The 13238-nt window shown below is 40.6% G+C and overlaps 1 protein-coding gene across 1 annotated transcript in view; it reads right to left on the bottom strand.

The window, feature by feature from the left end:
• exoc6b (exocyst complex component 6B) overlaps window positions 1-13238 on the bottom strand; it is a 128594-nt gene that overhangs the window by 109856 nt on the left and 5500 nt on the right. Inside the window, exons 2-3 of the mRNA XM_078276557.1 lie at window positions 1129-1294; window positions 183-230 (exon numbers count right to left, since the gene is read on the bottom strand). Coding sequence (XP_078132683.1) covers window positions 183-230; window positions 1129-1294 — 214 coding nt within the window. The remainder of the gene's footprint in view (window positions 1-182; window positions 231-1128; window positions 1295-13238) is intronic.

Here is a 13238-nt window from a genome sequence, read left to right as displayed (position 1 = left end):
TAGGATAGCCGCTTGGTCAGGGGATAGGACCTGTACAAATGGGGTTACGTTACCTTGCGTAAGCATGGACACCTGGCCAATAAATGCTATCGAAGGGCGGGTCTTGGCGTGGCCATAGTGGGATTCGTAAAAATCGCGATCGCGACAACCCTAATTTCTATTTGCGAAACTTGTCAACTTACCTCTTTGCCATCATCCTGAAGACGCCTGTTGGTCTCGGTTACCTGACTCTGAGGGAGAAAAACAACAAACAAATCAGAGAAAAGTTGTATAAATTAAAGTCCGTTTTTACCTTTCTGTGTCGGTCTTTAAACATGGAGTTCATAGATCTCTTAATCTTGGGACATTCGTTCATCCGTTTATCCCATCTCTGCTCAGTAAAGAAAAAATCGTATGTACCGTGACGTTTTTTTGCGACTTGTGAACTTTTAAAATTGATTCTTTTCCCTACAATCAATATTTATTTTAACCAGTGATTCACCTTAATATTTTCTGTTTATATGGTACCGCTGGATGCTGACTACGTCATACCGTTTCCAGCAAAACAGAAGCAGAACATGCAGAAAGTACTTATTTACTATAACTAGAAACTAGAAAATGTCTCATGATATGTCTCTAGAAGTGTATTATTCAACTTTTGTTTTGTTAAAAGAGGAAAATAAAATCGAAATACTCAATACTATCGAATCGCAATACTACTAGTATCGCAATAAAAAAAAAAACTTTTTCACTGCTTTTTTATTTTATTCGTGGTCAATAAACCTAATGACATTATACCTCATTTTTTAATTTTTAAAAAGAAGCAGAAAATATGAATTATTTTGACTAATAGTTCAAATCAGAGGATGTTGAGTGGATCACAGACTGGCAAAAGTTTAGTAGTCAGGATACAGTTTTGAAACCATTGATGCCAAAAACCAAAAATGCTATAAAATCCAAATCCAAACCCATATTTGAAAAACGTTGAAAACGATTCAAATTTGACCCAAAGACAACGCAAGGCTTAATGAAAATAGCAAAACAAATCAAACGGCGCCCATGTATTGTGAAAGAATCGAATCGGGACAAAAGCATATGGTCCCAGCCCTACTACTCAGTACTCTCTCCACCCTCCCTGACCCTCCTTACCTTCAGTTTCTGCGCCTCCCCTCGTACTTTGAGCAGCTCTGTGATGGAGTCGACGAACCCCTGGAAGTGGTGGTTACACATCTTCTCGATCTCTCGGTCGTGGTTCCTGATCCGGACGTCCAGCTTCTCCATGAAGAGGCCATGTTCCCGACCATCGTACACCGACCTGGACAAAAAGAGAGGGAGGTCGACGGGTAAGAAGGGGCAAGATATTTACATTCTTGTTAAAACCTCGGAAGACAAAGGCCGAGCCCACACGTCCAAACGGGTTGCTCAATAAAAAATAAACCAAATCCCGTCCACACAAGCACCGTTTAAAGAAAATCTCAGTCCAAATGAAAACACGAAAACGGCACTGTCAAAAGCAAACCAAACCAACAGGCGGCAACATAACCCTAACCCTAAAGTAGTGGTGTCAAACACACGGCCCGTGGGCCACAACCGGCCCGCCAAAGGGTCCAAACATGCCCACTGGATGACTTTTTGGCAGAGTGTGAAAATTGCAGAGAAGTAATTAATTCCAATTCCAAATTTACCACTTTAATCTCAGAGAATGTCCGAGTTCTTTTTCCGTAAATTTACAACTTTAATCTTCTATTGAAATTCTATGTTTTTTTTGGTAATATTACCCCTCTCTCCCGAGTCCGTAACATTATTTTTTTCCTACGATGGCCTTTAGAACGCTGTCATAGCAGAAACAACTTGCGTTTGCCAACATCAAGCTGACAAGAAACTCTGACAGATAAAGTTTCTGATCTTTCTGGATTGGTCTGGCTCATTTGAGATCAAATTACAGGTATGTGGCCCATGAACTAAGATGTGATTGAAACCGCTGCCCTAAAGCCATGTCGGCCAATCAGAAGCCTGAAACTATTACCGGAAGGCTACCTGGCTGCAACGGTGCGTCGAGCCCAAGATCAGTTTAAAAAAATAAAATAATTACCTCTTAAATCTGGAATTTTTGCTTTTATTGATAACTTTTAGACAGTTACATTTCTTGTACACCTATTGAAAACTTGGAGCTAGCAGTTTTTTTCTCCTTTGAATCTTTTGAGCTCAAGCAATACAGCTTAACGTACGAAGTTTGCTTTTCTGTGCTTAAAAAGATTTAAAAAAAACACAAAAAAATGCTCGACTGAATTTCGAGAAATAATTACTCCATTCCTACATGGCCTTCAGACTTCCCTGTGGCATCAAGTGAAACACTAATCCACCATTTTCTATGCGTTCCAAGCAACCTCGTTGGATAACTAAAACATCTCAAAAATTGCAATTACTGAAAAAAATCATAAGCTACCAAGTAAAACAAATCAAACAGCTCTGCAAGTGAAAGAGAAAAGGAGGAAGAAGGAAGCGAGGGAGACAGTGTGGTGGGGCGTCCAGCTGTGGAATGGGTGCATGTACAAAATGCGTCCATCGGGGGGCGATATCACAAAGCTCTTCAGAAACACGCTGCTCCACATTTCCATTCACTCACTCCTGGGAGCGGCTGCTGTGTTGTGAAGGGGTCACAAGACATATTGAGTTGGGATTTTCTCAATCAATTAATCAGCTAGTCTATACACATTTTGAAAATAGTGAAAAGCTATTTCCCCAAGCCAAGGATGAACTCTTCAAAAGGTCTTGTTTAGTTAAAAAAATAAATATATATATATATATATATATATATATATATATATATATATATATATATATACACACACACACTTCACAGTCAGGAAACCAGCCAGTGTTTGACATCTTTGCGTAAAGGCACTGAACACCCACAGAGGTGATTTCAGTTATTGTGGCTGATTAGACCTCTGCTCAGGTTGAAGGTGATCCGGCGCTTAGATGGGAATTTATTAGGTCACAAAACTTTTCAACCAATAAGAATGATAAAGCTGTCATTTGTCCCGCCCTAACAGGTGCAACAAAGCTAACAGGAGACTCAGGAAGATGTCAGTCAGTCAGTCTTTAACACCCACACGGTCCTGGGAAGAGGTCCGATCAGCCAAAGTGATTCACAGGGCATGGTATCCACCCTAAATCAGTATACAAGGAAAGCCTCACACCAGAAACTTCCACTAGACAGAGTATGGAGGAGGGATTTGCAAGGGTGGAGTAATGTATGGAATAATGTTAAGTTCGCTTCTAGAAATCCCGACCAGCAGCAGATCCACTATAATTTTGTCCATAGGACTTATTTGACCCCTCGTAGGCTGTGCCTGATGAAAATTATTGGTGATGCTTCCTGCACATTGTGTTGGGCATATTTCTTCATATGTTTTGGGAGTGTCCCCGTTGCACGGTTCTGGCAAAATGTTGCATTTGTTTCTCATTGTGTAAATAATATTTTGTTAAAAGCACCAATTGTCAATCCTACAATTGCGTCGCAATATCGACATCAGGGTATTTGGTCAAGAACATAATATTTGATTTTCTTCATATCGCCCAGCCCTAGTACATCTTACAGTAAAAGACTATAAAAGGCAAACAAATGTCACCATAAGGGGCAGAGATTCAGTCATTCATTCAAGGTCCACTCAACTGTCACTCAGGTAAGAAAGCTTTCCTTGTGTTTCTCCTACATGGATTATTCAACCTACATTAATAAAACATACCTGGTGATCAACTACAATTTATTGGGAACATCTGGATGTGTGTTGAGCTGTGGTACGACTATTATTGGTGAGCTGCACAAACTCAATGCAGGTGGCCTGTGACAAGAATGGAGATGAGATTCTGGGTAGATGGGTGGCCTAAATGGGTTCCATTCAGACATTAACATTAGCTCTTTTACTGTTATATGTCAACAAGATTCTACAAGACATTTTCACCTGGCTATACCCAATGTTTAGATATGTTGTGGTATTTATGCAAATTAGCACATACGTAATTAGTTTGTCCATGTTAACAAAAACATTTCAAAAAATACATTTTTTTGTTTGTCTCAATGTAAGTAATCAACGCAGTAATTTTCATGGTGATATCTAAAGGGTAACATTTTTAGCCTATTCACGTGAGAAAAAGAATGAATATGCGTATGAATAGGCTATATTTGGGTCTTTTTTGAAACTTTCCCCTAATGGGATTCTTCGGGGCTTTTTTTTTTCCCCCTTACTCAATACTCCAGGACATATTGAGGATACAAAATCAGTTGAGTTTGCTTCTGTTGCAATTTGTCCTACCTTTTTTCATAAAATGACTGGACATTTATACATATGTTTAGTTGGTTTATTGTCTGTATAGTTATTTTGTTGAATGGTCTTGAATATTGTAGTTACTGTGTCATCTTTTCTTGATTTTTGTCTGGGTGTGCGATGACGACGAGGGGGGGGGGGGGGGGGGGGGGGGATATGATCATGTTTCGAATTGTATGTTACTTAAAAAAAATTACAACAAAACTAAAGTTGAACATTTTGAATTGCTTTATTTTATTGATAAAAAAGGACGGGGCTGTGTTTTTGAAACACTAGGAGGAAAATTAAGCTGAGAAACAAACCACATCTTCACAAATACGTCTCCGTAGATAAACAGTTTGTGTGGTATGCCGGGTCTGTTGGTCGAAACACCATTTAAACATTTTAACGAAATACTTATTTTTTAACTAATTTATTCATAGGGTCTGTTATGTAAAAAAGATATCTTGTGTGCAAACCTTTTCTGTAATAGAAATCACTTCCTGTGTTTATTTCCCTTCTAAAAACAGCACAAACACACATACACACCTGTGTATGAATTGAATCCCCCACCCTTCCTCCTGTTGACCAGGAAATGCCCGGAGACTTTTACAATAGAGAGCAGGTCTGACGCCACAGAGTGCTTTCTTTAGAGAGGGACACAGAAAGAAAGAGAAAGAGAGAGAGAGAGAGAGAGAGAGAGCTGAAATAGCCAGGAACAACTGATTGATGGAGATGAAGTTACCACCTGTCCTGCACATTCATATTTCCCAACTACTGTTTGAGTCAAGAAACGTTTATTGTGGTTTCCTACCGTTGGCTTCACACACTGACAAACACAAAGGAACCCAGCAGGAGTAATTTCTAGTCCCACAAACATTTTTATCTTAACATAACAGGAATGACAAATAATCTAGAGATAAGGAGTAAAAACAGCACCAGAAAGGAAACCGTTAAAAGGCACCGTCTCTCATCCAAATGTGTACACACAATCCAAACTGACTGTGTACTGGAAATACTGAGCCTCAGTCTGACAGAAACAGGAAGCTGGAAGAGGTGAAACATCACACACAGAGCGGTGTGTGTGTGTGTGTGTGTGTGTGTGTGTGTGTGTGGGCAGAAGAATTATATTCTTGCTGTCAGCTCAAGGCACCGAGCAGCACTAAAACACACTCAGAGGAGAATGTGGCAGCCAGAGGTGTCACACAAAGTTGTCAAGTCATACCAAATGGATCTTGAGCGGGCCAGTACACACACACACACACACACAGAGAAACAAGACATAGCATACATCTAAAAATAAAACCGTACACTACGTGTGTGTGTGTGTGTATATATATATATGTGTGTGTGTGTGTGTGTGTGTGTGTGTGTGTGTGTGTTTTACCAAGGTGTATCGTCTGTATGACCAAAGCCCTGAACAAACATTGTTAAGTCACTGGCAGATAGAATATACATAGAAATGATATCATAAATAACTGAATGAACGAAGGTAAACAAATGAGAAAAAAAGGGGAGTGTGTGCTGTGTCAGCTGTTTCTCAATACTTGGCTCATTATTACGGTCGTAGTTATAGTGATGCAATTTCTTGGAGTGTCTTCAAATGCTTCATATCCCTAAAATCTGTACAACCTAATCTAAAAGCATATTTTGGTTAATAAACCAGAATAAATATTCCAAGTATTCAAATTGTGTCATAAAAATACAAAAAAAAATCGCACAATTTGTCTAGATAAAAACACAATACATGTTGATTCAAAAGATTTCTAAACGTAGAAACAAAATATTTCTCAACAAGTTATTTGAACTATGTACATTTTTTTTTGTTTTTGAGATATGCTCATTTTTATGAGCAGAGTGTAAAAGCGTTTCATCCGCAATAGAAGGGGCCGGCGCGGTTGTGCACCGGACGTCACGTAACGTGATGACATCGTCAAGAGTGTACAACGTAATGATGTGAAAGACAGAAGCCTTAGCTTTCCGCAGCAAAAAAAAGAATGCATGCTGTTACGGTTTTTATCTTAGATCGATTTAAACATGATCATGTAAACAACAATCTCCCCACGGAAGCTGCCAGGTCCATTCTTTAAGGGTTAACATATAAAAATGATTATTACTTCATTCTCCTGTGAAGTGTCCAAACACTAGCTGGTTTCCTGACAGTGTTGACAACTGTGTGTACGAGTTGAGTTTAGCATGTGTTAGCAGTAGAGATGTATAGTAACGAAGCAGAACTACTTCACTGCTGTACTTAAGTACTACAAGGCTGTATCTGCACTCTACAGGAGTATTACTTTTTTTCTTCTACTTCCACTTTTACTTGAGTACATACACTCACCTAAAGGATTATTAGAACACCTGTTACATTTCTCGTTAATGCAATTATCTAATCAACCAATCACATGGCAGCTGCTTCAATGCATTTAGGGGTGCGGTCCTGGTCAAGACAATCTCCTGAAGTTTGAGTCGAGATGGAAGAACCAGAAACACCACCTTCAACTTGGAGTGATCGTGGCGGTGTCTCGGTGAGGAAGGAGACCACCCCTGGCCCTACTTACGGTAGGGTTCCACACAGCGAAATTTCGCTTTGCTCTCATTGAGGTTGAATGGAGACCAAATTCGCCCTGATTGGGCGAGATGAGATCGAATCGCCGAGGGGAGCGAAACAAACTTGACGAAAGTTTAACTTTATTCAGATGAGGACCACTCGAGAACCAATCAGGTCCGCGTTTTTGTGTTTGGAGGCAGTTACAAAAAAAGTCTGACCAAGATGGCGGAGGTTATCAGCGCTGTATCATGAAAATTTGTATGTGATTAAAATGTTTCTACACGGACATTGGTACTTGTATCAACACGAATTGTGATTTATATGACACACGAACTTAGTCAGGGCACATACACCACTAAATAGCCCACTGTATATGTTAGTTTAAACACTCAAACTTTTCAGCTAGCCGACAGGCTAATCGCTAGCATGTTCGGACATTGGATTTCATTGTAAGCCTAGCCAGGCAGCTAGGCTACTTGTGCATTTGTTTAAATGCATGTTTTGTTGGCGAACATTGACGGTTGTATCAACACAGATTTCACAAGCTACAATAGCAACGATAGTTTGCTAGCAAACTACCTGCTAGCTACCTAGCTTCAACACTCTCTGCTAGCTGCCTAGCAGCCGCCGTTCTGTTCATAGACTGTATAGGTCTGGCGTGTTGTTTTCGCGACCACGCCCCCGAGGCAATATTTCGCTGGCCGAAATTTGCTTGGTGTTTCGCTGTGTGGAACCCTACCGTTAGAGTCCACGTTTTCATTTGTCGAAGTGAAAGGCAATTCATATAGAATGAAGTGCCTACTCTGCCTCCCGAAAGACTGCGAAATAACGGCCTTCAAAACTTCACCGTCAAATGTGAAGAAACATATCAAGGTAAGTTACAAATATAATACACAAATGGCACACCAGCTTGAGCTATCAGTAAGCACTAGCTAACTAGCTACCCGCGGTTCATGACATGCTGCGGTGTTGTACATTCCTGTCCTTGTAGTGCTGCTACAGCCAAAAGGTGTGAGTGTCCTTTAGGCTAAACAATAATAAATAATATATTCAAACTTTTGACTGCTTTCTTTAATAACTACATAACACAATACTTGTACTTTAGTTTCAGTACTTGAGTAGTACATTTTAAAATAAACTTCCATTACTTTAGTACTTCCACTTCAGTGTGGTGCTTAAAGAGCACTTTTTTGATAGAGCACTTGTACTTTTACTCAAGTCTGGGTCTCTAGTACTATACATACATGTACAGTGGCACTCATACGTTTATGAACCCATGCTAAAGTTGACTAAAAAGAGGAATAAAAAAAAAAAAAAAAAAAAAAAAAAAAAAAAAGAGAAAAATCACCTTTTGGAAATTGATCTTAATGCCTCAATTAAAAAAAATGAGGAAAAATCCAACCTTTTAAGGACACCAATTTTCTTTGTGAATGAATAATGTATCGTAAATAAATAAAAGGTTCTTCCTTTTGAAAGGCCAGTTATTTCATGGATCCAGGATACTATGCATCCTGATAAAGTTCCCTTGGCCTTTGGAATTAAAATAGCCCCCCCACATCATCACATCCCCTTCACCATACCTAGAGACTGGCATGGGGTACTTTCCATAAAATCATCTCTCAATGCAAATCAAACCAGCTATTAGGTTAACTGAAATAAAACCATGCCAATAAAATAAATGTTGCAGAAAATGGTTAATTTGTCAAATTATTTTCTGTTTGCTTTCTCTTGTGAAACACCTTCGACGTTCACCTCAAAAAGAGGGTGCAAAATACTTTCACAACAATAACCTGACCTACCGTCTCTTCATGCATATCCAGTGTTCATTCATTCATGCCAACTGTGTGGATACATAAATGAAAATGCATTGCATACGGCATATGGGCAAATAGGAATTACACAAGAGGCCCAACCATAACCTGTATTAAAGAAATGGATGTAGCCTCCGTGATGTCACTCATTGGTTTGGGGACTTCCGTTTTGAAGCCACAACTTTGGCATTTTGGCCGTCGCCATCTTAGTTTCTTTGGAGTCGGAAGTGATTTTTGGACGAGAGATTGGAGCTGGGGAGGATTCAATTCTTGTGCACTGTCAGATATTATAAAACAGGAAACATAATGCCCTATTAAATAACTATAAATGATGAAATGCATGCAATGTATCTGTAATTTCACTTTCAGGGGAGGCAGGGATGCAGATTTTTAACAAGTGGATGACAGGGTCACAGGAGAGGAGAGAAGGGAGCTACAGATGATGGCTGGTTGGACAAGAGAAAGTTTAAGAAGGCTGCTCCGAGTTATGACCTCACTGTAAACAGCTGCCCGTGTGCGTGTGTGCGCGCGCGCGAGTGCGTGCGTGCGTGCGTGCTTGACAGCTGGCTAAATAGGATCTTAACCCACTTAAGACGAGCACACCAACCCCTAAGTGTGCATGAATGTGTGTTTGTGTACTGTGTCTTCCCGAGTACAGACTGGTGACTCAGCAGGGTGTGTGTGTGCTGTAACAAGCTTGTGGCAATTTACTCCCTGCAGACACACAGACAGACACACAGACAGACACACAGACAGACAGACACACAGACACACACACACACACACACACACACACACACACACACCCCACCCACCCTGGCCATGCTAAATGTCTGAAATGTGAGATATTCCACCCAGAGCTCTGCAACGTGGCTGAAATCAAAATCGTAATGCTATTCAAATGTCTTCATTTATTGCAATTTGCTAATGTATGCACAATCACATGTAAAATATACACACATAAAAAGGCTTAAATTGGTGTTTAATGCAATGACCCTTGTTCTTGTGTTATGCATTAGCCTACATCAGACTTGGCAAGACATCACACTTGGAAAAATACAAAAATTTGGATAGAACTGAAGTTAACAAGTTGCTAACATATCGTCACGTTACAAGTCCACTTAAAAGTCAGTACACTCAAACTAAGTTATCGCCCAGCCCAAAATCGCTGACACAGAGTGAAACAGTCTGAAAGAAGAGCCGAATGAACACCGGAAACGGGCATCAGCTCTCTGCGAACACCAGATCAAAACCAGCCACACCCCGTGACGTCGGATAGCATTAAAGGGGCCGAGAAAAGATCAAGAGAGGGACATCTACATCAGACGAGAAACAATGTCGGTAGTTGTCGAGATGTTCAGTCTGGACCACAGTGTTGGAAAGACCGACAGACATTGCCAGCACCGAGGTCCAAAAGCGTCCTAGAGAAAAGAAGACTACAACAACATTAAAAAAAAATATTCCTCAGCCAGTCTATTATTTTCTGAAAATACAACACTTCAGAGTGCCTTGTTATGTTTAAACCGTGGCCACAAAGGGGGGGGGGACAACACAGACCACGTTTATTTGTTGTCAGTTCAACTAATGCCGACCTTACAAGCGATTCCACTGTCGCAGACAAACTTCCAATATCGGAATGAACTCATGAGAGTCGGGGCGCGCTCCCATCATCTCAATCGTTTGGTGTAAGATGGTCATAAAACTCAGCCCGAGTCCGTTTTCATCCAAAAGGGAGTTTTACCGGCAGATAAATGCTGACCTCTGGGTACTGGAGACATTCATCTGCCGGTACGGCACAACAGAAAATCTGAAAACTTTCGCTTATAGTTACCAGCCAACGCTAGCGGTGGTTAAATCTTTCAAAATGAATCTAGTTGTAGTGTTGTAATGTGCGACCCTGCGAGATCTCCAGTCTTCACATATTAGGACACGTCTTTAACGGTAGATGGGAGAGGATTGTCTTTAGATGTGAGATGGTGTCAGACTGTAGTCTTTTAAAGTCTTCTAGTGTACTATCAGTTTTGTTGCTATGGTTACCTGCAGGTTAATATACCTTGTGCACCGATTTAAACTGTGGTTTAACTGTCTAGCAGTTACTATAAAAAGGAGCCTCATTCCACCAATCAGAAACGAGCCTTTCCCATGGCCATATAGTAGAAAACCACACACATAAAAGCTTGTCATTAATGGCTAAATCTGAAAAGAAAGTCACCAGCTGCACACTGTTAAACACAGGGTGGAGCACGCACAGCTTTTTAAAGTTATTGACAGGGGTTCTCATTTCTTTCTTGCAGCAGCACAAGTGCAGTTGAGTGATTAGATTAGCCGACACAAAAACAAAAAAACCGACAGCACACTTTGGAATGAGCTCAGCCACACAGACAAACACAGATAAGGTTGGGACACATTCAGCTCCGGTATTTCTGAAAGGCAACACGATCGGTTGGCAACAGGCGGAAAACAAGTCACACAGGGTGTGAAATCACTGCAACATCGGATTTAAAAACAATACACTTTGCATTGTAACAGTATTTGGCTGACTCGTCATATGTGTCACTGTATATGAGGGCCGCCCCTCAATGATCTTTCGAGTTCAAATGAAGGTTGAATTAAAATGAATGAATGGCTGAAGCAAAAACCCCAAATTTCTGCATTCATACATTTGACGGTTTACCGATTTTCATACTCTGGTCCTGAGAGAACTCATATTTCATTAAGCTGTATTTCTCAAATAAAAAATACCCAAATCAAGGGTTTGCAGCTTTTTCAGTGCGTTTTGTACCTTTTTTTATGTTGCTATAAATTGAGCCCCTTTTGCAAAAAACTCACCACTTTTGACTCTGGGTTGTGGTGATGGGCATTCATCCTTATTTTTTGGACATTTTAATACAATTAATAAAAAATAAAAACAAGAGAGTAACTGCATCTCTAGGAGATCAAATTAGGTCTGCAACTAACAATTATGTTCATTATTGATCAATATACAGAATATAAAAAATACTCTCTCCAAATATATGTCCATATAAGGGGCGACTGCCTATCGGTGTTACTAAGAGTTCAAGGTGATGCCTTCGAGGTTGGTGGTTTTGTCCAAGCGACAGGCCAAAACCCCAAAGATATTCAATCAGGACCAACAACACTGAGTACATTTACATGCACACCAATATTCCACTATTATTCCGAATATGACAATATTCCCAATTTGATACAGGTCATAGAAACCGCATATTCCAGTTGAACATTCTGAATAAGGTCTTTTTCCGAATATAGCATTTTCCGATTAAGACGTGGGATATTCCTGTATTATTCGGGTTTTAGAGGCATTCTTTGGACATGTATACGGCGCATTCGGATATATGCGTCTCAATTGGGGGTTTTACCGCAGTTTACAGACTCTTGCCTGTTTACGGCTTCTGGTCAGCTCTGTGCGTGGCTATGGTTGCTGTACACAAACCAACCAGCCAACAGTTTGCAAGGCTGCAGACCTGATACTTTTAAACATTATTAAAGACTTGGATTTTAAGTTTTTGGATATGCGCACACATCGCTACGCCGACATTTTCAAGAAGCTGGTTGAAGGAATGAAAGAGGGACGCTGTGTTCACACGGTCCAACAAGTCTGCCACCGCTGGTAAACTTTGAAAAAAAAAATCCTATTTTGCACGGCTACATGTAAACGGGAATATTAGTGGAATATTCACTTTCATTAGCCATGTCAACAGCTTAGTCGGAATATCGTCTTTTTCGGGAATGAGGGCAAAAAACAGAATATTATGTGCATTTAAACGTAGTCAATGAGTCAAAGAGGACTTTGTGTCTTGCTGTTAATTCAGTTTTCGTTTCTTCCTCTTTGGGTTTCTCTCTGCTTCTTGGTTCTTGTGCCAATCCGCAGTAATTATCCTGTAAAAACTCACATTACGGTTCACGTAAACACAGAGGAGCAGTTTTAGGGCAGAGATCAAAACAAGAGTTACGAAATAGTGAAATCAGTGAGCGATTGGAAAGACAGACAGGGAGAGACGTATCAAAGAACAGTTCTCAGCAGCGTCCCTGCAAGAAGCAACAGTCTGTCTGTGTCGGTCTGTGTCTAGAACAGCAGACAGACTCATCTGCAACACTGCAACCTGTAAAGTACAAGAAAATGTAGCAATCGACACAAAAACAAAGTGTGCGGGCATATTCGTCATGGGCAGCGCTAAGCACCGGACGGAGCCATGATGCCTCTGCAAAATAGCCTCGGGAAAGAACTTGTTTTGGTGGAATGTGTACGTTCAAAAGTAGTTTCAGTTGGACAGATAGTCTAGCTAGCTGTCTGGATTCACCCTGCAGAGATCTGAGGAGCCGTTAACCATAGTCCTCATGAATCCACCGGAGTTTAAAATGCCAACACAAAGAAAGAGGAAGGTGACGGACACCCGGGCGAAAAGAGGGGGAGCTGGCGGAATTTCCGGCGGCACCGGACCAATCCCGGAAGTGGGACGTCGTGGATATAGACTACTTGAAGCCTGACAACAAGATGGATTTTCGTGTAAAATGCGACGCGGCGATTCTCGCCTGATCTTGTGATATCGCGAGAATCCAGCTGCCTTG

The sequence above is a fragment of the Sander vitreus genome, chromosome 19, assembly GCF_031162955.1.
Source record: "Sander vitreus isolate 19-12246 chromosome 19, sanVit1, whole genome shotgun sequence".
Lineage (NCBI taxonomy): Eukaryota > Metazoa > Chordata > Actinopteri > Perciformes > Percidae > Sander > Sander vitreus.
This window is presented reverse-complemented; position numbering and strand designations above follow the sequence as displayed.